The sequence below is a fragment of the Rhinoderma darwinii genome, chromosome 2, assembly GCF_050947455.1.
Source record: "Rhinoderma darwinii isolate aRhiDar2 chromosome 2, aRhiDar2.hap1, whole genome shotgun sequence".
NCBI lineage: Eukaryota > Metazoa > Chordata > Amphibia > Anura > Rhinodermatidae > Rhinoderma > Rhinoderma darwinii.
Window position 1 is genome coordinate 356516613 of NC_134688.1, and position 24682 is coordinate 356541294.

The 24682-nt window shown below is 44.7% G+C and overlaps 1 protein-coding gene across 3 annotated transcripts in view; it reads right to left on the reverse strand.

The window, feature by feature from the left end:
• SYCP1 (synaptonemal complex protein 1) overlaps positions 1-24682 on the reverse strand; it is a 433751-nt gene that overhangs the window by 229211 nt on the left and 179858 nt on the right. For all 3 annotated transcript variants that reach the window (XM_075850715.1, XM_075850716.1, XM_075850717.1), the window contains exon 10: positions 18886-18959. In XM_075850715.1, coding sequence (XP_075706830.1) covers positions 18886-18959 — 74 coding nt within the window. The remainder of the gene's footprint in view (positions 1-18885; positions 18960-24682) is intronic.

Genomic DNA, 24682 nt, shown 5'->3' on the forward strand with positions numbered 1-24682 from the left:
CTCATTTTTCTTTGCCACTTCCTAACCGCTATGATGGAGACGCAAGTTCCTGCCGTGGATTTTTTAACCAGTGCCAGATCCACTTCAGCCTGTATTCAAGGGCATTTTCGTCTGATGGCGCAAGGGTCGCTTTCATCATCTCTATTCTTACTGGCAAGGCCCTTACATGGGCAAACCCGATCTGGAAGAGACAAGGACCAGAGACCCGTGACTTCCAGGGGTTCCTCTGGACATTTCGCACAGTGTTTGAGGAGCCTGGACGAGTCTCCTCTGCTGCGGCTACCTTGCTGAATGTACGCCAAGAAGACATCTCTCTGGGCGAGTACGCCATCCACTTCCACACCCTGGCGGGAGAACTGTTGTGGAACAATGAGGCCCTGGTGGCTACATTCTGGCATGGACTGTCTCCTAAGATTAAAGACGAACTTGCCGCTCGAGACCTGCCGTCCACCCTGGATGACCACATCCTCCTGGCTGCCCGGATTGATAGAAGGCTCCGAGAACGGCTCCAAGAGGTTCGCCGGGAGGGAGGCCTTCCTAGTCTGGCCCCTACCTTGCAGCAACCCCAGTTGTCCTCAGATGCCGATACTCCTCAGGAGTCTGTGAGGATGGACCAATGTAAGCCATCTACCCAGGAGAGACAACGCAGATGCACTTCGGGACTCTGTCTTTATTGCGGCCTCGGAGGCCATCTTGTGCGTCTGTGTCCCCAAAAGCCCCAAAGCCTAGGGTTGGTAGGAGAGACAACCTTGGGTAAAGAAGGACTCCCGTCTAAATTGTCCATGCCCGTTACCATAGTGTCCGGTGAGAAAACGCATCAGGTCTCTGCGTATCTGGACTCTGGATCCGCTGCTTATTTCATTTGTAGAGATCTGGTGGACCTTCTCCAATTACCTACTACCCCTCTGGAGAGACCGTTGATAGTTGCATCAGTAAATGGACTACCTCTGCCAAACCGAGTTAAAGCTGTGACCAAGCCACTGAGGCTCCAAGTAGGGGCTCTCCGCTCCGAACTTCTACCGTTCTATGTCCTGTCCAATGCCGTAAACCCTGTGCTGCTGGGTCTGCCTTGGCTCAGACTACATGCCCCAGTCCTGGACTGGAACTCTGGAGAGGTTCTCCAGTGGGGCCCCGAGTGTCACAGCCGATGTCTGGTGCAGATTCATTCTGTCCAGCCTTCTCTGCCTCGATCATTGGCAGGATTGCCTGGTCATTGTGCTGCATTTTCAGACGTCTTCAGCAAAAGGGAGGCGAAGACACTGCCCCCACACCGGGCGTATGCCTGTCCTATCGAGCTGATCCCTGGTGATCCCGTCCCCGTGGTAGGATATATCCTCTCTCCTTGCCAGAGACTCAGTCCAAGTCCGCCTATGTTAAGGAGAACTTGGAGAGGGGCTTTATACGGAAGTCTTCCTCCCCGGCAGGAACCGGGTACTTCTTCGTCTAGAAAAAAGGATGGCTCCCTGCGTCCTTGTATTGAGTACCGGGGTCTCAATCAAATCACGTTGAAGAATAAATATCCGTTGCTGCTGATCTCTGAATTATTTGATTGTATATGTTATGCCACCATTTTTTCCAAACTAGACCTGCGTGGGGCTTACAACCTAATCCGGATTCACCAGGGTGACAAATGGAAGACTGCATTTAACACCCGTGATGGACACTATGAGTATCTAGTAATGCCCCTCGGCCTATGTAATGCTCCCGCGGTCTTCCATGAGTTTGTTAAAGATATTTTCCGTGACCTTCTCTATGTTTGTGTTGTGGTCTATCTTGATGACATCTTGATTTTTTTCTTCAGATCCTGTGACTCATCAGAGACATGTCCGTCAAGTTTTGCTGTGGTTAAGAGAGAACCGTCTGTACGCTAAATTGGAGAAGTGCGTGTTTGAACAAGATGCTCTGACCTTCCTCGGCTACTTTGTCTCGAATAGGGGTCTCAAGATGGATCCTGAAAAGGTAAAGTCCGTTCTGGAATGGCCACGCCCTCAAGGCTTGGGGGCCATACGGTGCTTTCTGGGATTCGCCAATTTCTACAGACAGTTTATTACAAACTTCTCCTCACTGACTTCTCCTATCTCTGACCTCACTAAGAAGGGCATGAATGCCAAGGTTTGGACTTCTGAGGTAGAGTCTGCATTTAATAGCCTGAATAGTGCCTTCACGTCAGCTTCTATCCTCCATCATCCCGACATTTCTCTACAGTTCTTGCTGGAGGTGGACATATCCTCTGTCGGTGCAGGTGCACTCCTGTTCCAGAGAGGTTCCAAGGGCAAGTCTATGGTATGTGGATATTTCTCTAAGCTCTTCTCTTCCGTAGAACGCAACTACTCGATTGGGGATCGGGAGTTACTGGCCATCATGTTGGCCCTGGAGGAGTGGAGACATCTACTAGAGGGCGCAGCTCATCACATCCTGATTTTTACAGACCACAAGAACCTCACCTATCTCCAGATGGCCCAACGGCTAAATCCTCGTCAGGCCAGATGGTCGCTGTTCTTTACCAGGTTCCAGGTTGAGCTCCATTATCACCCGGCCGAAAAGAATGTGAGGGCCGATCCCTTGTCCAGGTCTTTCGAGACAGAGGACACCATAAATATGGCGCAGAACATTATTGATCCATCTTGCATTGTCTCTGTCAATCCCCTTCAAGTTGGGGACATTCCTCCATGGAGGACTTTTGTGCGCCTGGCTGACCGAGGGAGAATCCTCCGCTGGGGACAGTCCTCTAGACTGGCAGGTCACGCGGGGACCCGTAAGACCCGAGATCTGATTGTCTATCCTTTCTGGTGGCCCACGCTGCCCAAGGACATTTTGGACTTTGTTTCGTCCTGCTCAGTGTGTGCAGCTAACAAGGTCACTCACTCCAGACCTGCTGGCCTGCTCCAGCCATTGCCTGTGCCCGATGCTCCCTGGCAGCATATAGCTATGGACTTTATTACTGACGTGCCTCTCTCTGCTGGATGCAGTGCTGTCTGGGTGGTTGTGCATCGATTTTCCAAGATGGCCCACTTCGTTCCTCTGACCAGTCTTCCTTCTGCTCCTCTACTGGCCAAGCTGTTCATCCAACACATCTTCCGCCTGCACGGCTTACCGCAGTATATGGTGTTTGATCGGGGGGTTCAGTTCACCTCGAGGTTCTGGAGAGCCCTCTGCGGACTCCTAGGTGTAAAGTTGGACTTTTCCTCGAGCTACCGTCCTCAGTCCAATGGTCAGGTCGAGAGGATCAATCAGATCTTGGAGAACTACTTACGCCACTTCAACTCCAAGCAGCATGATGACTGGGTGCAGTTGCTTCCGTGGGCTGAATTCTCTTACAACAATCACACCAGCGAGTCCACACAGAAGACACGGTTCTTCATTGTCTACGGCCAACACCCACAAATTCCTCTCCCGATGCTTGATACGTCCGAGTTGCCAGCTGCTGACACGTAATTTAGGGACTTTCTGCAGATCTGGCAGCAGACTCGATCCTCCATCCTGCTGGCGGTCGACCGCATGAAACGGAAGGCGCACACAAGGAGAACAGAACCTCCTCAGTTTCTTCCTGGCACGAAGGTCTGGCTGTCCTCCAGGAATATTCGACTCAGGGTGCCGTCATACAAATTTGCTCCCAGGTTCCTCGGACCCTTCGTGATTCTACAGCAGATCAACCTTGTCGCCTGCAAGCTTCGGCTGCATCCTACCCTCAAGATCCCCAACTCCTTCCATGTCTCCCTCCTGAAGTCGGTGGTTCTGAACCGCTTTACCAAGACTCCTAGCCGTGCGGTTGCCTCCAACGGAACTTCAGACACCTTCGAGGTTAAGGAGATCTTGGACATTAAAAAAGTAAGAGGAAGAACCTTTTACTTAGTAGATTGGAAGGGGTTTGGTCCAGAAGAGAGGTCCTGGGAGCCAGAAGAGAATCTCAACGCTCCTACCCTCATTAAGAGGTTTCTCTCTCGTTCTGGTCCCAAGTGGAGGGGGCGTAAGAGGGGGGATACTGTAACGTCCGTGGTCGCTGATCACAAACTCCTTCCATCCAGTCAACGCCCTTCTCTCCAGAGATGTTTGCACATACTGTTCCACAGTGACCACCAGTGTACGCTCGCAAGCTCAGTCCAGACTCAAGAAGCCAGAGCGCACGCATGTGGGAGATTGTGCTGATTGCTCCCTGAGCACCCTGGGCTATAAGAAAGTCTCAGCCCCTTCCTCCCACGCCTAAGCGTTGTTGTCGTATCCTAAGTCTATCCTGCAAATGGTCCCCTAGTGTTTCCTGCTCCCAGTGTTCCCTGTTCCTGTATCCTGATCTAGTGCCATGTTGAGCTGTTATCATGCGGTGCTGTATACCACGCCTGTCCTGCTACTCCACGCCTGACGTCTACCTGCTGCCTAGTCCCAGCCAAGCCTGCCCTGCTACTGTCCGAGCTGCCACAGGTAGCCTATATGAACTATAGACTCTGACCTGCGCCCTGTTGGCCAGCTGCCATACCGCCAAGGCGGTACGGCCCTGTGGGTCCACGAACCCTACGTGACAGTGTGGTGCTATATTCAAGAAAAACGCCGAGGCCAAACACCGCATAAAGGTAAGACATATTTATGATGTACAAAAATGCATGGCTGAATTTGTTCATATATGTTTTATTATCGAGTGGCTCGAAATAAAGTATTTTTAATGGTTATGAAACATAAATTATTCCAAAGTCATTTATGAAGATGTTCTAGGTTAAAGGTTAATAATATTTACACCATTTCAATATTTTTCTTTAACCCCTTAACGCACCATGACGCAACTGTACGTCATGGTTTGCCCTGCATTAAGGCACCATGAGGTACAGTTACGTCATGGCTAAAAACTGTCACCATGTAAAAAGACATGGTGATAGAAGAATGATATAGGCTGTCACAGACAGCCGATAGTCGCGCTGATACGGCGAGGGACCAATTACAGCGCGGCGCCAGTAGTGACAGACCAATCACAGCGTTTTAGTATAGAAAAGTGGTAGAAAGAGCCGGGTTAGGGAATGTAACGTGACGACTGCTGTCAAAGACAGCAGATCGTCACTGACAAGATGTGGGGCACCAGTCACAGTGGTCCCCCGTTTGCGATCACTGTGATTGGTCCAGTCAGTAGTGACTGAACAATCACAGCAAAACCCAGCAGAAAGAGCAGTGACAGATCGTCACTGACAAGCAGTGGGGACCAATCACAGTCCCTCGTTTGCGATCTCCGTGATTGGTCAGTCAGTAGTGACTGACCAATCACAGCAGTCTAAGAGTTACCTGGCAGAAAGAGCCACGGGAGGAGTTCACAATGTGACAACTGCTGTCAAAGACAGCAGATTGTCACTTTTATGTTGTTAGGGACCAATCGTTGTTGATCACTGTGATTGGTCAGTCTGTAGTGACTGACCAATCACAGCTTATTGATGCCAGTTTCTGGGCATCAACATTTGCTCACAGCGTCTGATCTCCTCCTTTTGTGAGAGAGTGAGGAGATCAGACGTGTGTTAGTGAGAGACCGTGAGAGAAGACAGTGAACAAAGAATTATATAAATTTCCTGCCAGTGTCACTGACAAATGCCCCTTCCCTGCTCTACCCAGTAAAGTACCCAGAGAGTGAAGTGCCCTGTACTGTGAATCGCCATCACCTGCCATTGTCCAGTGCCCCTTACCTGCTCTACCCAGTACAGATCGCAGAGTGACGTGCCCTGTGCTGTGAATCGCCATCACCTGCCATTGTCCAGTGCCCCTTACCTGCTCTACCCAGTACAGATCCCAGAGTGACGTGCCCTGTGCTGTGAATCGCCATCACCTGCCATTGTCCAGTGCCCCTTACCTGCTCTACCCAGTACAGATCCCAGAGTGAAGTGCCCTGTGCTGTGAATCGCCATCACCTGCCATTGTCCAGTGCCCCTTACCTGCTCTACCCAGTACAGATCCCAGAGTGAAGTGCCCTGTGCTGTGAATCGCCATCACCTGCCATTGTCCAGTGCCCCTTCCCTGCTCTACCCAGTGAGGAACCTAGAGTGAAGTGCCCTGTGCTGTGAATCGCCATCACCTGCCATTGTTCAGTGCCCCTTCCCTGCTCTACCCAGTGAGGAACCCAGAGTGACGTGCCCTGTGCTGTGAATCGCCATCACCTGCCATTGTCCATTAGGGATAGTTGTACGTTTGTTGGGAATGTTTTAGTTAAAAAAAATAAAAATAATAATATAATATATAAAAAAAAACAAAAAACTTTGTTACATTATATTACTGTTACAGTAGAGTTTACTGTAACAGATTACATATTATAGGTACGTTCACCTACATCACTAATACAGAACAGTTTACTGTATTATATTTCACATATATATATATATATTGTAAAAATCATTATGGCCAAGTGACTGTATACCACAGAAGAGGCATTTCAAATGCTCTATTCTGATACCGATTCTGCCAGTGAGGGGGGATTCATATTTAAACTTTCAACTTCCTCCAGTGACGATGAGGAAACCTCTCAAACCTCTGAAATGAGAAGCCATCAAACCCTGCCTGGCACAAGTGAAGAGGACTGGGCACCCCCATGTAATTTTAACCCTCAAATTCCAGAATTTATGTCCTTATGCTTACAACTATCCACAATGAAGAGAGCACTCTTGCCCCCATGCGTGACAGAGCAGAAGAAACACCAAAGCCCGTATGTATCCAGGCATACAATAAACATATGGGGGGAGTCGATTTATCGGATCAGAAGATAAAGCCATATGATGCGATGAGAAAGTCCCATACGTGGTACAAAAAACTAGTTGTACACCTGATTCAAATGTCGTTGTACAATTCCTATGTGTTGTACAGATATGCTGGCCATCAGATAAAGTACCTGTAATACCAGGAAAGAATAATAAAAAAAATTATTTTTGCAGACATCGAAGAGGGGGGAGAAATGTAACCTTTGGAAGTGATGCCTCCAGAATTGTTAGAGGGCAACATTTCCCATCTGAGGTGCTTCCCACAGAAAAAAAAAAGACAGCCCCAGAAAAGATGTCGTGTCTGTTATAAAAGAGGAATTCGCAAAGACACAATTCATCAGTGTGACACGTGCCCCTCCAAGCCTGGGCTTTGTATCAAAGATTGTTTCAAAATCTATCATTCCACTTTAGAATATTAATTTTACAACTACTTTATTGGCTCTGTTACCTTTGCCCTTTTTAGATTGATTATTTAAATGTAATTTACCCTATTGCCAATTACTTTACTGCCCCATTACAAATTGGAACACACACACACACACACACACACACACACACACACACACAAACACACACACACACACACCAAAAAATTATCATTATACCCCTAGATGAATACTTTTAAAGGTGTCACACAGTGACACCTTTGTAAAAATGAAGTATACATTTTTTTCTGTGCCAACCCACTGCATAAATTGCTGGCAAATGCTTGTGCTGCCAAAATTGTCACTATGATGAACACCTTTACAATTGTTCACACAAAAGTGGGTTATCTGTAAAAACCCCCAAACAAAACTAAAAATTCTCACTATACCTCTAGATGAATACATTGTGGGGTGCATTTCTTCATTTTCATGATTGTTTTACAAAAAAATCCTGTCTTTAAGATGACACATTTGTCAAAAAAATGAAATCATTTTTTTTTACTCTCTTTGTATTAAATGTACCAATAAAATGTGGGGTCAAAATACTCACTACCCCGCTAAATAACTATTCTAGTCTTCCAAATATGGGGGATTTATACCATTCTGGAAGCTCAAAGCCTCTCCAAATGTACAGTGGGGTCTAAAACATTTTCAAGCAAAATATGGGTCCTGAAAGCCTCCGGGTGCTCCCTTCCTTTTGGGCCCTGCCGTTTGTCCAGGCAACGCATTAGGGCCACAATGGGGGTATTTTTGAAAACAGGACAAACAGGGTGATAGATTTTGGGGTGTGTCTCTTCATTCTCATGTTCGCGTTACAAAGAAAACGGTCTTCAAACTGATACTTTAATGAAAAAAGTGAATTATTTTTTTCACCTGCTATGCATTAAAATTAGCAAACAACTGTGGGGTCAAAATACTCACTACACCCCTAGATAAATACCTTAAGGGGTTTAGTTTTCTAAATGGGGTCGTTTATGGGGAGTTTCTATCGTTCTGGCAGTTCAAAGCCTCTCCAAATGTACAGTGGGGCCTAAAAAAATTTCAAGCAAAATATGAGTCCTGAAAGCCTCCGGGTGCTCCCTTCCTTTTGGCCCCTGCCGTGTGTCCAGGCAGCGCATTAGGGCCACAATGTGGGTATTTTTGAAAACAGGAGAAACAGGGTGATCGATTTTGGGGTGTGTTTCATCATTCTCATGTTTGCTTTATAAAGAAATCGGTCTTTAAAATGACACATTTGTGAAAAAATGTAATAATATTTTTTTATGCCTGCTTTACATGAATTCTTACAAAAAAACTGTGGGGTCAAAACACTTACAACACCCCTTAATAAATACCTTAACCGCTTCCCGACATCCGCCGTATATATACGGAGCACGCCGGGTGGGGGAATATGGAGCAGGCTCACGGGCTGAGTCCGCTCCATGGAGCGAGTGTGTCGGCTGTGCTTTAGCGCGATCCCGCTGGTTTAACCCGTTAAATGCCGCGTTCAATAGAGATTGCGGCATTTAAATTACTAAAAACAGGGGGGCAACTCCCTGTAACGTCTCAACGGCCCCCCCGCGGCGAGATCGGGGGGAGCCGTTGGTTCACACGGCTGCCTGGGGGTCTGACGAAGTCCCCCAGGTCCGCCATCTTGGTACTCCTATGAAGCTCTGCCTCCGGCAGGGCTTCATAGAAGACTGTCAGAATCACGATATACTGCAATGCATTAGTATTGCAGTATATCGTGCAAGCGATCTAACGATCGCTGGTTGAAGTCCCCTAGGGGGACTAATAAAAAATTTAAAAATGTGTTAAATAAAGTTTTTTTTTTTGTGTAAAAAAATAAAAAATATTAAAAGTTCAAAAAACCCCCCTTTTCCCATTTTCCCCCTAGAGCATCGTAAAAAATTAAATAAATAAACATAATTGGTATTGCCGCGTCCGTAAAAGTCTGAACTATCACAATATATCATTATTTAACCCGCACGGTGAACGCCGTAAAAAAAAAAAATTGTAAACGCCAGAATGTCTATTTTTTGTTCACCTAATCTCCCACAAAAAATTAAATAAAAAGTGATCAAACCGTCACATTTACACCAAAATGGTATTATTAAAAACTACAGCTTATCCCGCAAAAAATAAGCCCTTATACCACTTAATCGACGGAAAACTAAAGACGTCACAGCTCTCGGAATTTGGCGAAACAAAATACATTTTCTTTTTTACACTTAGGTTTTTACTTGTAAAAGTAGTAAAATATAGAAAAACCTACACATATTTGGCATCGGCGTAATCGTATTGACCCATAGAATAAAATGAATATGTTGTTTTAATTGTACAGTGAATTCCGTAAAAATGGCGCGCAAAAAACCATGGCGGAATCGCTGTTTTTTTAATTTTCTACCCCACAAATAACTTTTTCCCGTTTCCTAGTACATTATACGGCAAAATAAATGGTGAAACGAAAAACTACAACTTGTCCCGCAAAAATCAAGCCCTCATAGTACTATATCGACGGAAAAATAAAGGCGTTATGGCCTTTGGAAGGTGGGGAGGGAAAAACGAAAATGAAAATCTGAAAAAGGGCTGCGGCGTGAAAGGGTTAAGGGGTGTAGTTTTCAAAATGGGGTAATTTGTGGGGGTTTCCATCATTCTGACACCTATGAGCCTCTGAAAACCTGGCTTGGTGCAGGAAAACAAAATGTACTTCAAAATGTATAAAATTATTATTACATTTGTAAGTCTTCTAAATTGCACAATTTTTTTTATTTTTTTTTTAAAAGTGCTGCCAAAATAGAGTAAACAGATGGAAATATATATATTTAATGAAAAAAATTGTACAGTATGTATGTACAAATGTGACATATTGCAGTTAAAAATAGGGAAAAATTTAGATTTTTACAAAATTTCTTAAATTTTTCTATTTTTTAATTAATTTACGCAAATCGTATCAGTCTACTTTTGCCACTAAAATAAAGTACAACGTGACGAAAAAACAATGTCAGAATTACTTGGATATTCAAAACTTTCACAGAGTAATTCTCTGATAAAGTCAGACATACCAGATTTGACAAATTTGGCTTGGTTATTAAAGAGGCTCTGTCACCAGATTTTGCAACCCCTATCTCCTATTGCAGCAGATCGGCGCTGCACTGTAGATAAGAGTAACGTTTTTTGTTTTTTTTTAAAACGAGCATTTTTGGCCAAGTTATGACCATTTTTATATTTATGCAAATGAGGCTTTCTAAAGTTGTGAATGGAAGTGTATGATGCTGACGAATCAGCATCATCCACTTCTCTTCGTTACCACCCAGCTTCTGGCAGTGCACAGACACACAGCGTGTTCTCGAGAGATCACGCTGTGACGTCACTTTATGCCCCAGGTCCTGCATCGTGTCGGACGAGCGAGTACACATCGGCACCAGAGGCTACATTTGATTCTGCAGCAGTATCGGCGTTTGCAGGTAAGTCGATGTAGCTACTTACCTGCAAACGCTGATGCTGCTGCAGAATCAACTGTAGCCTCTGGTGCCGATGTGTCCTCGCTCGTCCGACACGATGCAGGACCTGGGGCAGGAAGTGAGTGACGTCACAGCGTGATCTCTCGAGAACACGCTGTGTGTCTGTGCACTGCCAGAAGCTGGGTGGTAATGAAGAGAAGTGGATGATGCTGATTCGTCAGCATCATACACTTCCATTCACAACGCCCAGCTAGTAAAAGAAGTAAAAACGCCCAGATGTACATACACAATACACGCCCAGTTGTACTTTAACTTTAAACACGCTCAGTTGTACTTTAGAAAGCCTCATTTGCATAAATATAAAAATGGTCATAACTTGGCCAAAAATGCTTGTTTTTAAAAAAAAAAAATGTTACTCTTATCTACATTGCAGCGCCGATCTGCTGCAATAGGAGATAGGGGTTGCAAAATCTGGTGACAGAGCCTCTTTAAGGTCCAAACAAGCTTGGTCACTAAGGGGTTAAGCCATCTGGAGTTTGAAGCTTAAATATCCAGTAAGCCTCACGCATGTTTAACAGGCTTACTCGATTGTACATATTTTTGGGGACATGCTCTATTGGAGAAATGTTGATGTTGGCAAATGAAGAGTTGTGGAATCTTAGTAGATCCTAAAGAGGCTGTGTCAGAAAAACAAAATTTTGTATTGGAACTGTGCCCATTTAGTCTGCATCTAAGCTGTTGTGTGGTACTTCCCACGTATTGAATGACACAGGTACATTCTATCATGTATATAACATGGTCAGAGCTGCAATTTAGGAAAGATTTACTAAGAAATTCTTCTTTGGTGGTATTGGATTTAAACGTTTTTCTCCTAAAATGAAAGCTGGTACAGCATAGACATTTATTTCTGCCGCATTTAAAGATCCCTACAGTAGAAGGTAAAATGCTGGTCAATGTAAATCGGTGCTATGGGTTTAAGTCTACTAGGAGCAACAATATTTTTTATAGTTCTGCCACGTCTGAAAAGCAATTCTTGGTTTTCTTGGGATGATTTTATTCAAAATGGGATCATTCTGCAGGATACCCCAATGTTTATCTAGAGTGTTTCTTATTATCATACTTCCTGTATTGTAAGTAGTGATGAAGTTACTTGAGTAAGGTTTTTTTCTCCGTTATGGTGGCTTTTGTTTTTTCTATGAGGCATTCCTCTTGTGGTATGGCCAGATTCTTTTTAAAGGCACTAGCTATTTTTTTTTGGGGGTAGCCTTTTTCCCTGACTCTTTTATTAAAAATCTTAGCTTGGTCCCTATAGGTAGCTGATACAGAGCAATTCTTCCTTACGCGTCTATACTGACTAAATGGGATATTAAGGGTCCATTTCTTGTAGTGGGCGCTCCTAAAATTAACTGTTAGTATCCACCTTTTTAAAATGCTTTTGGGTGATAAAAACATTTTTCAAATGGCAGATTTCCAAGTCTAAAAACACTATTTTTGTTTTCCATACGGTAGGAGTATCCAGCGATATATACCCAATTGCAACTGGACTGGGTGTCGGATAGTGTCACCAGGTCTACTGCATCATATCGGAGAGGCAATTAGAGTGATAAGCAGATGGCCCGTGTGGGATTGGCGGGCAAGAGACCCCTACTAAGTTATTTTCACTATGGTGGGACATAGCAGAATCGTCTGATGTAAGAGATTTTACTAAGTTGGCCTTTAGAAAACTCTTCTTAAATTATTATGATGATTTGGTCTTTAGAAATTGTATTGGCATCCCCGATATTCAGGCCTCCTTTTTTTTAAAATATATTTTAGGCACCATGTCAGGTTTGAAGAGGTCTTGTGGTGCCAAAACAGTAAAAAAAAAAACCCACAAAAGTTACCTTATTTTGGAAACTACACCCCTCAATTAATTTATCTAGGGGTATAGTTAGCATTTGGACCCCACAGTATTTTTGCTAAATGTATTTGAATTAGTCTGTGAAGATGAAAATCTACTTTTTTTCTGAAAAAACGTAGACATTTTTAATTTTTACAAGGAATAAAGGAGAAATAACACCCAAGCATTTGTAAAGCAATTTCTCCCGATTACGGAAATATCCCATATTTGGGAAGAAACTGCTGTTTGGACCCACAGCAGGGCTTAGAAGGGAAGGAGCGCTATTTGGCTTTTGGAGCCAAAATTTAGCTGAAATGGTTTTCGGGTGCCATGTCGCATTTGCAAAGCTCCCGACGAACCAAAACGGTGGAAACCACCCAAAAGTGACCCCATTTGGGAAACTACACCACTTAAGGAATCTATCTAGTGGTATAGTGAGCATTTAGAACCCACAGGTCTATTTCAGAATTTGTTAGAATTAGGCCGTGAAAATTAATATCAACATTATTTCCACTAAAATGTTTAATTTTTTAATTTTCACAAAGAATAAAGGAGGAAAAAGCATCCCAACATTTGTAAAGCAATTTCTCCCGAGTACGGCAATACCCCACTTGTGGTCATAAATGTTTTTTTATTAAAAATTAACCCATCCTGGGCTGATCCGGTTTTTGCCTTTTTATTTTCATTTTTCACTCCCCGCCTTCCGAGAGCCATAACGTTTTTATTTTTCCTCTCAATAGAGTCGTGTGAGGGTTTATTGCGGAAGGAGTTGTATTTTCTATTGACACCATTTAAACTACCATAAAATGTACTGGGAAACTGAAAATAAATTCTTTGCAGGCTGAAACTGGAAACAACTGCGATTCCTCCCTTGTTTTTGGGGTTTTGTTTTTACTGCTTTCACTATGTAGTAAAAACGGCAACTTACATTTTTTCTGCAACTCAATACAATTACGGTGATACCAAATTGATATATATTTTTTTTATATTTTACTACTTTTACAAAGTAAAATCGATTTGGTAAAAAAATAAATTGTCTTGTTACATCACATTCCGAGAAGCATTACTTTTTTTATTTTTTAGTCGATTGAGAGGTATATGGGCTTATTTTTTGCGGGACGAGCTGTCGTTTTTATTGGTACCATTTTTTGGTATTTACAACTTTTTGAGCACTTTTTATTGACATTTTTTTAGAGCGAAGGTGACCGATTTTGGTGTTTTAAATTCTTTATTATTTACGGCGTTCAACGTGCGAGTTAAATAACGGTATATTGTAATAGTTCAGACTTTTAAGGACGCAGCGATATCAATTTTGTGTATTTTTTTTATTTTTGAGATTGCTTTAGTGAAAAAATGGGAAAAGGGTTTTCTTTTGGACTTTAAATATTTATTTAAAGATAACATTTCTCCTGCCCATACATGTGCAGCTGAGTGCAGCATGTAATGGGCAGGGCTGCATAAAACCCTGGGGCACTTTAAAACATTTTTTCTACCCTCCTCCGTTATTTAGATATCGGTGCCGTTATATTTGGCACCCGATATTTAAATAACGCCCTGAACTGTCAATGGGGCGTGTAATGGCAAGGGGGCGTGTTACTATGGCTGTGATATCTAAGGGGTTATCTGCCGAAATCAGTGGCCATGGGCCGCTGATCGGCAACAGGAAATGCAGGGCAGACGCCCTGCACAGTTAACCGCCGCTGCGGTGTAGCGCTGCGTGGCGGTTAACTGAAAAAAGAACAGTTGTAACTGCACGTCAAGGAGTGCAAAGTTACAGTTCACCTTGACGTGCAGTTACATCAAGGTGCGGGAAGAGGTTAAGGGTGCAGATGCTGCTGGACAATTACTTTTAATGCTTACCAAAGCAGAACAGGAGAGTGACAAGTGTAATATTAACGCCATCCAGTCCTCCAAATTAGCTTTACTCCAAGCTATTGGCAGGGCGGTTCTTATTGGTCAATCCTTTAATTACATAACAAAAAAGAAGAGCTGGCTGCTTGATGTCCAATGTCTGATTTGGCCCCTAAGAGCCATGAGTAACCCAATAAGGGGTACTCATATTTATTTGGCCCAGAATTCATTCAGGACGTAAAGGAACATTATAGAGCCATAAGTCCTTTGTAGATATAAAGAGACTTGCGTATCCCTTTAAACTGCCCTTTCTGTCAGAGGACCAGTCCCACAAGCCTTGAAGGCAGGCCCGTGATTATGAATAGGAACACTTTAGGATATCTAAATTACTCTAATTCCGTCAAAAGCATAATTGCAAAATTGGCAAATTATTACCTCGGACCGTTGGGTTTTAAACATAATAAAAGAATGGCTTTGGCCTTCCACTGAAAAAAATCACATTCAAAGATGAATACCCACATTAAGGACAGACAAGAACCTTGACATGGTTTTAAAACAAGCATTAGCAGAGGGGAAGATTTCCCTAGCTCATCTGGAACAGAAAGGATTGATCAGCAATTTATTTTTGATCAAAAAACACGATGGATCAGTCAGACCGGCCCTCAATGTAATACCTTTAAACATTTCACTCTATATATGCATTTCACTCTATATATGTTGCTCCATAGCACAGAGCTCCTCTAATTCAAGTGGAAAAGCCGCATTTACCAATGGAATAGAATGGTATTTGGCCTCTCAAATGCCCATATACATTCATGAGGGCTGTCATGCATATGGCCGCGGGCCATCAGCCTCACTCACTCTCCTGACGGCTGCAGCCATGGATCTGTGAGCACTGGCCCCCATCTCCTCCTCAGGAGATGCCAGTGCTCACTTCCGCTTCTTCCGGTCGGGTCCCGTAGGCGCCGAAAGGGCTAGCGCGCACCTGAGTGCCAAATTAGCCCATGTACACCCTGGACTATAAGAAGGGCCAAGCCCCTTCCTGCCTTGCCTGAGCTTTGTTGTTGTTACCCTAGCTTGTCTGGGCAAATTGTTTCCTAGTGTCTTCCAGTTCCCAGTTTTTCCCGTTCCTGCGATCTGTATCCCGTGCTATCCTGGTCAAGTGATGTATCGAGTTGGAGTCGTGCTGTGCCGTATACCACGCCTGTCCTGTTACACCACGCCCGGTGTCCGCCTGCTGCCAATGTCCCTTCCGAGCCTGTCTTGCTACTGTCCGAATCTACCTCTGGTACACCTATACGAACTATAGACTTTAACCTGTGTCCTATTGGCCAGCTGCCATACCATTAAGGTGGTACGGTCAAGTGGGTCCACGTACCCAACGTGACAAGGTTAATGAAACTTTTCTGTGGGAGAAAAGAGTTCTCTGCTTACTATATCTAGACGACACACTTATTTAATCAGAACAGGGATTACACACAGAGACATGCTAATGTCTACACTTCAGAAATAGGGTTCCACATAAATGTAGAAAAATTAGTTCTTCAGCCCACAACGAGTTGATTTTCTTAGGTTTTCACCTACATACAAGCGGTTTTAAATACAGGTTCTAGCAGAAAAGTGGTTAGACTTAAAAGAAAGAGTAAGCATAATTCTCACTACAATGGGTTTCAAAATGGCCCCCACTTTTTTCAGGAGATGCAGTTTTGGTTGGAAATCTTTGGAACACCGTGTTCAGAATCCCCCTAAATGTCAGAAGAGAATTAGAAGCAATCATAGCTTGGGAAGACAAATCTATTTACATCAGAGACCACGGCTCAGACAGAGAGATTTGCTGCACACATATGGTCCCCAAGAGCTTGAAGGATAGATGCCCTGTCCTTCCCATTGAAGAACTTCTTAGTCTTTATACGTTCCATCCTTCTAATTTGCTGCCACAAACTCTGCAGAAGATAGAAGAGGAGTGTGTAGCATGGTTAATATTAGTGTACCCTATTTGGCCATTGAAGCTGTGGTACCCCAGACCACATGGACAGTGGAGGAATAGTTCCCGTTGGGGATGACAGTGGAGGATTTCAGGGACTAGTGGATCTTCTATTAGAGCTTCCACAACTAATATGGATAGTTGCGAGAGTCAGCTGCTCTCATTTCCGGAGCTATCAACACAAGCAAACAACCTAATTAATTGGTCCTTGAGACTTAGGACATATTATAGAGATCATGCCATTATATCTGAATTCCTGGATCCTTCAGATATGTGGACAGCACTAGAATTCCTGAATTCAAAATTTCATTCAGGTATATCAACTAACGCTTTAAAATCACTAGTTCCGCTCTTAATGCCATTATTCCTATTCTGACGGTCAATAGAATATACTTAAGGCTTCTAAAAAGGGGCTGTTGCATCCAGGCCTATTTTCCAAAATACTCGAATACTTGGGATATAGAGCCTCTTTGACATATTTAAGCCAACTTTGTGACTCCAATTTGTCTTTATGCTGGGTCGGTATTAAGTTAACATGTCTTTTAGCTCTTGCTATGGCTGCTAGACCAATGGAGTTGACTCTGATATAAACAGTGGAGCCGTGGCAATCGCTGACTCCCAGAGGTTATCATATTATTATTAAAGGAAGGACTAAGACCTCACACATTGATAATAGCCCTAGAGAGATCGATCTCTTAATAGACGTGGATGATCATTCCCTCTGTGTTGTGACATTGTTAAAATCTTATCTGGAAAGGAAATACCCATTGCGGGGAGAGATGACAAATTTATTTGTTCCAAACAACGAGTTAGGAAGGCCACAGCCAATACCATTAGGGGTTGGATACTATTTGCTATGCAAAGCGCAGGTATAGACAGAAGTATCTTTGCAGCGCATTCCATTAGAAGCGGCGCTTCATCCAGAGCTGCGGCTAAGGAAATTCCTTTGGATTCCATCCTTAAAGGTGTTTTCCCATGAAGGACATTTATGACATATCCACAGGATATGTCATAAATGTTAAATAGATGCGGGTCCCACCTCTGGGACCCGCACCTATCTCCAGAACGGGGACACGTGTTGCGGCTGAATGAGGTATTTTCTGACCATGAAACTATTTATAACTCACTGAGCTACGCTGTTTCCGTAACTCCAATAGTAGTGAATGGCAGTTACAGAAGCAGCGTAGCATGCGAGCTACGCTGTTTCCGTAACTACCATTAAGTTCTATGAGACATACGGAAACAGCGTAGCTCAGCGAGTTAAAAAGTTTTTCATGGTCGGAAAACACCTCATTCAGCCGCAACACACAGCGCCTGAACGGGGTTTAGGGAGCCCCGTTCTGGAGATAGGTGTGGGTCCCAGGGGTGGGACCCGCATCGATCTGACTTTTATGACATATCCTGTGGATAACAGTAACAAGAAAATGCAGATGCACACCTCAGGCGCTAAGATATATATATACACACTTATTGTTTATTATGCATTTTTATTATTTTTATTGCATTACGGTTATAGTTATTATGTTAATAAATGTGAGGTTCTTAGCGCTCAGTTTGATCAAAATGTGCGAGCCCACCTGCCACGACAAAGCAACCTCTATCCCTACACTGAACATTATATCCCTATTTTGGAGACTTACCTCTCTCTCTTGGGCTGAGCACACAGTGAGCTCAGGCCAGGCAGGATCCAAATATATTCTGTTCTAATTAAAAACAGCCCAGGACAGATGGGTTGAGAGCACGACCAAAATGGAAGCAGTCACCGCCCCCATGTAAATACTATAAACAAAAGGAGTTGGTCACCTCCTCCTAAAACATGAAATAGATTTTTTATTCAAAGACTACTAAATTTTATATTTTTCTATCAACTAAGCTCTACAAAGGCTTGCTTTTTGTGGGATGAGTTGTTTTCATTGGTACCATTTTGGGGTACATACTACTTTTTTTTATCAATTTTTATTTCGTTTTTTTGGGAAGCGGGATGATCTAAAAAGATTTTGGCATTTCCAGAGTGCCAATGAGGTGACAGCCCCCTTCCTTTGTCTAACCACTTAGATGCCGTAGACAGCAACATATAAAGGGTTAAATGGCCAGGATCAGAGTTATCTCCAATACCAGGCGTTACAGCCGACACCCGCAAGTGATGTTGCCAGTTCAGCTCCTAAGCTCGCGCCACCATAGCGCCATAATAGTACGGGAGCTAGCGTTAACTGCGATGAGAATTGTACTATTATAATGCAGGGCAGATAGGGGTTAAAGAGACAGGAACATCAGTTTGTGAATGATCACTCTTTCCTCAACCTCGAATTAACAAATAACTAATAGCATAGTCGACTATACTATTGATTCCGTCAAAACGACGGAACCCTTGCACAACGAAGACAAACGGAAATCAATGGTGATGGAAACGGAAACCTTTGGTTTCAGTTTGTGTCAGTCAGGGTCCCGTTCCGACGGAAGGCTACGACGGAACGGGACCCTAGTGCAGATGTGAACGAAGCCTAACTTGTATGCATTTTAATTTATTTTTTTTAAATAAAGAAACTGATATTTCAACTACAATAAATTGTAAAGTAGATGACCATACCTGCTTTTTGTAGCTCGTCAGTTCAAGGTTGTGTTCTTTTTGCATCTCTTGTCTTTTTTCATTGTCTTGCCTTACTAAATAAAAAAAAAACATGTGAACCAAAGGCAGCATGGTTTTGGAAAAGACTGAAATGTCTTGATAATATAAAGTCGATGAAATAAAAAAAAAATAATTAAGACTTAAACATATTCACATTAATAAATATGGAAAACAGAAGCAAATGCTTTGCGACACTACTACCTTCAAGCATATTACTAAGCACAGAAGGTTAGTTGGCAGTGTTGGTATTAGTGTACATTGTCACACCTTCACAGCACGTGATGTGGGTGCGACTGTAAAGGCTTAATATATTGCCATTTTAAATCATCTTCCACTCACGTCACAAAATTGAGCAAAATTTACACATTCTACAAAACCCCAGATACACAACTAGCTGCCATCACCTACCCAGGTCTGGGCTGCTAGGCTCACAACACTCAAACAAGTTTACCTGCTCACACATTGCGCTCACAGGATTGCATAGGTATCTCAAAGAAAGGCCTATAGATTCTTTAAAGCATACAGTGACCAAACTTATCAATGTTTTAAGTTGGAATGTAAAAGATACAGTGGTTACAAAATAAGTAGGAGCCCTCCATTTTGGCTGATAGAGGGGGGTTCCAAATGAGGACATTCCTCTATGATGTCCATATGCTCTAATAGAGCATATGGATAGAGAATGTCTTCATGAGACCAACCCTTTAAAAGAAAAACCATAAAATATTTAGTTTCCATAATGACATTAGATGTCAGCACATCAGGATACACTACACATTGGTGAAAAGAAGCTTTTTTTATTTTACAGTTTATGGTGAATCTGAATATTATCAGTTCAATAGTAGTTAGAAGATTAAGAACTGATTGACAGGTCTGATATTGACATTAGGAAATGAAAGTGTATGAAGCATGATCATCATGAGCGGCAGGCAGTAGCCGCATCATGAAGAGCAGACTCGTCATGCTCATTTCGTGGGGCACTACTACTGTGTCCATGCGATCAAAAGAGTGGCATGGACAGACAGACCAGGGTCCATTTAAGGATCCTAAAGCTGTCGGACCATATTCCCTGTTAGATATGCCTTAACAACTGCCTGTGTGCTAATAGTACATAGGCTGATGAACTGACATATAAATACACTATTCAGCCATATCATTGAAACTACCTGCCGAATACTGTGAAGGTCCCCCTCGTGCCACCAAAACAGCTTTGACACGTCGAGGCATGGACTCCTTGAGTAGAGGCGTAGCTAGGTTCTCCAGCACCCGGGGCAAAGATTCAGTTTTGCGCCCCCCCCCCCCCCAACCTCTTTCCCGACATCTCCTTCCCCCTCGCCATGTTTGTTTTCTTTACCAATAGACGTGTCATTTCTTTTCCACATTTCTTTATATATAACTCGAGCATAAAAACATTTGTACATTTTACAAGCAATACAATTCTATACACAACACCAGAATAGTGCTCAGTACATAAATACAGCCCCAGAACCAAGCTCAATACATATATACAGCACCAGCACAAATACAGCTCAATTTAGTGCAAGGCTGGGTTCACACGACCTATTTTCAGACGTAAACGAGGCGTATTATGCCTCGCTTTACATCTGAAAATAGGGCTACAATACATCGGCAAACATCTGCCCATTCATTTGAATGGGTTTGCCGACGTATTGTGCAGACGACCTGTAATTTACGCGTCGTCGTTTGACAGCTGTCAAACGACGACGCGTAAATTGACTGCCTCGGCAAAGAAGTGCAGGGCACTTCTTTGCAACGTAATTTGAGCCGTTCTTCATTGAACTCAATGAAGAGCAGCTCAAGATATACGAGCGTCACAGACGCCTCGTATATTACGAGGAGGAGCATTTACGGCTGAAACGACGCAGCTGTTTTCTTCTGAAAACAGGCTGTCATTTCAGCCGTAAAAGCCAGCTAGCGTGTGAACATACCCCAACCCCTGACGTATAGATTCACACTAAATTGTTTCCAGCTCCCAGCATGGCCCGAACAATGGTAAGGATATGCTGGGAGTTGCTGTTTCACAAAAAATAAATCCTTTCATAATCAAACCACCCATCATCTCGCTGCAGATCATACAGTGACTACTGATTAGAGGCAGAATGAACATTTACATTAAGTGACTCACCGGTGACGTCTCAGATTCTAGTTCTTTTTCTCCATCCGGTCCAGACCTCTATGATGACTTCTCCCGGTCACAGCCCATTTCTGCAGTTTGTCGCTCAGATGTCTTCAGCTTCTCACTTTTCCAACATTTCTACACCTATAAACAAAGACAAAAGTTTTCATTATACCACACACTACGCCCCTAAATATAATAGCGCCATACACTGCACCTCTAATTATAATTGCACCATACGTGTCCCACACACACACTGCACCCCATGTAGATAGTGCCCCCAAAGAGCCCAATCCTGTAGAGTGTCCCACATAGAGCTCCCCCTATAGTGATCCACAGATAGCCCACCCCTGTATATAGCACCCCTGTAGATAGCCCACCCCTGTATATAGTGCTCCATGTATAGCCCAACCCTGTATATAGCCCCCCTGTAGATAAAGCCCACCCCTGTATATAGTGCTCCACAGATAGCCCACCCCTGTATATAGCCCCCCTTTAAATATAGCCCACCCCTGTATATAGTGCTCCACATATAGCCCACCCCAGTATATAGCCCCCCCTGTAGATAGTGGCCCACCGTAGCAAAAGCCCCCCCTGGTAGATAAAGCCCCCCCATAGATAAAATCCCCCCTGTAGATAAAGCCACCCCCGTAGATAATGGCACACACTTTTTTATTACGATAAAATAACAAACTATTCAAACTCACCTTAATCCCGTTCCAACACCGTCCGGCAGCAATGGAGACCTGCTCTCTTCTGCGCAGGTCTCCTGGGGTTGAACACTTCCCTGTCAATCAGCGCCTTTCAACGACGCAATCGGCGCAAAGTATCGCGCCGCTTCACTCATAGAAAGCCGCTGAATGGCCGGTGTCACGGAGCGGGTTAGTGGATCCACTAGGCCGTACCGCCGCATCGGGGAGGCAGCTGGCCAAACAACAGGACACCTCAGAAATACAATGTCCCGCACAAGGGTACCTGAATAGTCCAGATGGTGGCCGCAGCTCTGGCACAGATGAGATGGATGCAGCAGATGGCGCCAAACGTGGCGGATGACACAGGAGCCGCAAGTTGCGCCAGACATGGCGGACTCCTCCGGGCGTGGCAGAAGACACAGGACGTGGCGGATTCCTCCGGACGTGGCAAATGACACAGGACGTGGCAGATTCAAGACGTGGCAGAGGACACAGGACGTGGCAAATTCCTCCAGTCGTGGCAGATGACACAGGACGTGGCAGATGACACAGGATGTGGCACGACTCAATACTAAGGCACAGCACGGGAAACAGGAACGGGTAACAAGATACGGGTAACAATTGGAACGGGAAACGCCAAGGGACCATTTGCAAGACAGACTGGGAAAACTAACAATGCTCAGGCAAGGATTAGAAGGCCAGGGGCCTTCTTATAAACCAGGAAATCGTGGCAGTTGATGAGGATGACGATTTCCTATTTGCGCGCCCTGGCCCTTTAAGGCCGGGCACGAGCGTGCGCGCGCACCCTACGGGACACAGCCGAACGGAGCGGAAGTGAGCGCTGGCGTCTCCTAGGAGGGAGACGAGGACCAGCGCTCACGGATCCATGGCTGCGGGCGTCGGGAGGTGAGTGAACCTGACGGCCCGCGGCCATGGACGCTACATTATCCCCCCTCTTACGCCCCCTCTTCTTGGGGCCAGAGCGAGAGAGGAATTTTTAATAAGAGCAGGAGCGCTGAGGTTCTCTTCTGGCTCCCAGGACCTCTCCTCAGGACCAAACCCTCTCCAGTCCACCAAATAGAAAGTCCTTCCTCCTACCCTTTTGCAGTCCAGGATCTTTTACCTTGAATACATCAGAAGGACCGCTGGGGGCAACTATGGAACTAGAAGTCTTGCTGCAGCGGTTCAGGACCACTGGTTTCAGGGGGGGCACATGGAAGGAGTTAGGGATTCTGAGGGTAGGAGGCAGCCGCAGCTTATAGGAGACAGGGTTGATCTGTTGCAGGATCTCGAAAGGACCAAGGAACCTGGGAGCAAACTTGTATGAAGGCACCCTCAAGCGAATGTTCCGAGAGGACAGCCAAACTTTAGTCCCTGGAAGATACTGAGGCGGCTCTCTTCTCCTAGTATCCGCCATTCGCTTCATGCGATCTACCGCCAGCAAAATAGAGGACCGGGTCTGTTGCCATATTTGCAGGAAGTCCCCATATTCAGAGTCAGCAGCGGGTACCTGAGATGAAGTCGACACAGGAAGAGGGACTCTAGGATGTTGACTGTACATGATGTGAAACGGAGTAGAAGTGGTGGACTCACTTGTGTGGTTGTTGTAAGAAAACTCGGCCCATGGAAGAAGCTGTACCCAGTTATCGTGCTGTGAAGAGATGAAGTGGCGGAGATAATTCTCCATGATCTGGTTGATCCTTTCAACTTGCCCATTGGACTGGGGGTGATAGGCTGAGGAAAAGTCCAAACTCACATCCAGGAGTTTACAGAGGGCTCTCCAGAACTTTGACGTAAACTGAACACCCCGATCGGACACGATGTGAAGAGGCAGGCCATGCAAGCGAAAGATGTGTAGAGTGAAGAGACTCGCCAGACGAGGAGCAGAAGGTAGGCCGGTCAGCGGGATAAAATGTGCCATCTTAGAGAACCGGTCCACGACCACCCAGATGGTGTTGCATCCTGCTGAGGGAGGAAGGTCTGTGACGAAGTCCATTGCGATGTGCTGCCAGGGGGCACTGGTTACAGGCAGAGGTTGAAGCAGACCGGCAGGCTTGGAGTGAGTCACTTTGTTAGAGGCACACACCGTGCAAGCAGAGACAAAGTCCAGAACATCTTTAGGTAGCGTGGGCCACCAGAAGTGACGAGCAATCAGGTCTCGGGTTTTACAGACACCAGCGTGCACAGCCAGTTTAGAACTGTGTCCCCAGCGGAGAATTCTTCTCCTGTCTGCCAACCGAACAAACGTCCTCCCAGGAGGGATGTCTCTAATCTGTAGAGGATAAGTGGTGACAACACAGGACGGGTCTATGATAGTCTGAAGGGACTCCACCGTGTCTTCCATCTCAAACGATCTGGACAGGGCATCGGCCCTCACATTCTTGTCCGCGGGACGGTAGTGGAGCAGAAATTGGAAACGGGTGAAAAACAGCGACCACCTGGCTTGACGGGGATTCAGTCGTTGTGCAGACTGAAGGTAGGTGAGGTTCTTGTGGTCAGTGAAGATCAGGATGGGGTGAGCAGCGCCCTCTAGTAGATGTCTCCACTCCTCCAGGGCCAATTTGATGGCCAGTAGCTCCCGATCTCCAATGGAGTAATTGCGCTCAGGAGAAGAAATCAGTCTTGAGTAGTAGCCACATACCACTGCCTTTCCATTGGAGCTCCTCTGGAACAGAAGTGCACCTGCACCAACAGAGGAAGCGTCCACTTCCAGAGAGAACTGCCGAGATACGTCAGGATGATGGAGAATCGAGGCTGAAGTGAAGTCTCTCTTGAGGCTAATAAATGCGGACTCTGCCTCTGGAGTCCACACTTTGGCGTTCACACCCTTCTTGGTAAGGGACATGATGGGGGCCGTCAGAGAAGAGAAGTTAGGAATAAACTGCCGGTAGAAATTGGCGAATCCCAGGAACCGCTGTATGGCCCTTAACCC